Source organism: Chaetura pelagica, unplaced genomic scaffold, assembly GCF_000747805.2.
Source record: "Chaetura pelagica isolate M959 unplaced genomic scaffold, ChaPel_1.0 scaffold650, whole genome shotgun sequence".
NCBI lineage: Eukaryota > Metazoa > Chordata > Aves > Apodiformes > Apodidae > Chaetura > Chaetura pelagica.
Window position 1 is genome coordinate 709,882 of NW_009951820.1, and position 2,717 is coordinate 712,598.

At 51.9% G+C, this 2,717-nt stretch overlaps 1 protein-coding gene across 1 annotated transcript; it reads left to right on the forward strand.

Moving 5' to 3' along the window:
- The first annotated feature begins 1,693 nt into the window (after positions 1 to 1,693).
- Positions 1,694 to 2,542, forward strand: TTC36 (tetratricopeptide repeat domain 36). Its single transcript, XM_010008802.1, has 3 exons — positions 1,694 to 1,808; positions 2,020 to 2,190; positions 2,274 to 2,542. Exons 1-3 carry the CDS (start codon positions 1,694 to 1,696, stop codon positions 2,540 to 2,542), a joined length of 555 nt encoding a protein of 184 aa, XP_010007104.1.
- Positions 2,543 to 2,717: the final 175 nt, after the last annotated feature.

The window sequence follows — 2,717 nt, forward strand, 5'->3', positions numbered from 1 at the left end:
CCTATGGCCCGGGCTGTGTTTCTGCTTGCCTGCTACCCCTGCGGCTGCCTCGATGGGAGCTGCTGTGGCCAGTGGAACTGTCTGTACCCCCAGGAAGCTGCGCAGCACCGGGCGGGTGGGGAGAGGCCGTAACAGCCGGTGCCCAGGCCCAGCACCATTCCCTCACCTGCCCCCCGACCCTGTCCTGCCCGGGCAGGCGGCGAGTGCAGCTTCCCCATGTATGAATGTATATTTTATAAGGACTGACACAGATCACGGTATCTGAAAATACTTTTTAAAAAAATGGAACCTTAGGGCGTTTATTTTTCTTTGTACAAACCAACATGGTTTTTGTGTTTCAAGGAAAAGCGGGTCATTGCAAAGGGCTGGGTATCTTTTCTTTCTGGTTTTCTTTAATTTCAAAGCAATACCAGGTTCTTCAGTGAAACGGTCTTTGTGCAGAATCATGCCATTTGAATCCATACTACTGGTCCACTCTCCACACTTGCAATTTTTTTTTATTACTATAAATACGATATATATAGGAACTACTATAGTAATGCACCGTGTAATGAAGCCTAGTTCAGTATCGGTCCATGGCTTTTAATTCTCTTAACACTATAGATAAGGATTGTGTTACAGTTGCTAACGATGGCCAGGAAAACCGTGCCACGTGTTCCCCGCCGGGCGAGGGCTGCCGGAAGCTGGAGTGGGTGGCTCAGCCTTTCCTGGTCCTTCTTGTTACCAGTCAGTACTTGTACAACTTGGTTTCTTCCTTCTCTTCCTCTCGTTTTGATTATGAATGTTGGGGAACCACCTGCATATTAGGGGAAAAAAAAAAAAAATGTGCTCTGTGCTTTCCTGGTCTCTTTTTAACGAGGTACAGTAGCTTTGTCTATCAACCGAGAACTATACTTGTGGTGTTTCTTTTATTGAACTTAACAGTCTCTTTAGTAAATACAGGTAGGTGAATAATTGTTTCAAAAAAAAAAAAAAAGAAAAAATATAAAAAAATGCTCTGCAAAGGCAAGGTTATGTTCTAGAAATACAGTTCTTGACAACTTATCATGTATGACAACTCTCTTTTTTTTTTTTTTCTTGTGTTCTTCCAAGCTTCTGGTTGTTTGTTTGTTTGGGTTTTTTTAAAAGAAAAAAAGAGGAAACGTGTCTAAAGTACATCAGTGTTAACTCCCTGGCACAGGGAAGAAGGAAATACTTTAATAGTTTAAAAAAAATGCTGAAAGCTCTGCAAAAGACTGAATGTAAAAATAAAAAAGTGTACATAGTTGTAAAAAGCAAAAAAACAAAGGAGTTTTTAAACATGTTTATTTTCTATGCACTTTTTTTTATTTAAGTGATAGTTTAATTAATAAACATGTCAAGTTTATTGCTGCAGAGGGTTGCTCTCGATTTCTTCTTGAGGGCTGAGAAGCTGCTTCCCTCGTGTCATCACTGCTGCTGGGATCAGTCAGGGATGGGAGCACCTGGCCAGGGACTGCCGGTGGGGACCACAGTGGGTTTCAGTGGTGAGGCCCCTGTGTTGGACGGGTCACCTTGGGAAGCTGTGGGTCTTCCAGCTGGGCTGCAGCTTCCAGAGCCAGGTGGGTGGTGGGGCCTGGTGCTGGGCTGGGATAGGACAGGGACAAGCCAGCAGTGCCAGCAGGGTGAACATTAACCTGCCACTTCCCACGGGGGTCTCAGTGCAGAGGGCACCATGGCCACAGCTAACGACAGGGCTGTCCTGCAGACGATCTTTAACCCCAGCACCCCTTTTGGGGACATCCCTGGGCTGGATGATGAGGAGGAGGAGGAGAATGCCCAGGAGGAAGGTGAGGTGACACTGCTTGAATTGGCAGCAGGGGGGTCCCTGTGCTGCTTTGGGGTGGAAGGGTGGGCAGGGGGCTCCAAGGGTGGGCTGGGAGTAGTTCCTGCCCAAGGCGAGACCTTGCCCCTTGCCAGAGGTTGTGGGGTGGGCTGTGGGGCTGCTCCCTTCAGGGTGTCCTGATGCCAGAGGCCCTATCTGCGCTGCTGCAGTGGAAGCCTTTGCTCCAGAGCTTCTGGAGCAGGTCCAGGACCTGGAGCTGCAGGGGGTTTCTGCTGCGGAGTCAGGAGACCTGAACACAGCGCTGCAGCGGTTCAACCTGCTGCCCGAGCGAGCCTCAGGATACAACAACCGGGCCCAGGCCCTGCGGCTGCGGGGGGATGTGGCAGGTGAGCAGCACCAGGGTAGGTGGCTCCCATGAAGGATCCATGGTACTCCCCAACCCACCCTAACACCCCTCTCTCCCTGCCAGGTGCCCTGCGGGACCTGGACATGGCGATCCGCCTGAGCCGGGGCCGTGGCCGAGCCGCCTGCCAGAGCCTGGTGCAGCGTGGCCTGATCCATCGGCTGCAGGAGCGCGAGGAGGAGGCGCGGCAGGACTTCGAGCGAGCTGCGCGCCTGGGCAGCACCTTTGCTCGGCGCCAACTCGTGCTGCTCAACCCCTACGCGGCCCTTTGCAACCAGATGCTCTGCGAGATGCTGGGGCGGCTGCGCAACCCAGATGGCTCTGGGAACGAGTGAGGAGGGCAAGGCAGGGCCATGTTCTTAGGGTAGCCCAGGTGCACCACTGGAGAAGGTCTGTCTTCAGTGCTGGAGATGCCGTGCCTCCTAGGTTTGGGAAGTATGGCAAGTGCCTGGTTTTGTGTCGGCTCTGCTCCACCCCCAATAAACCTCCCTGTGTCCCCAGCACATGGGC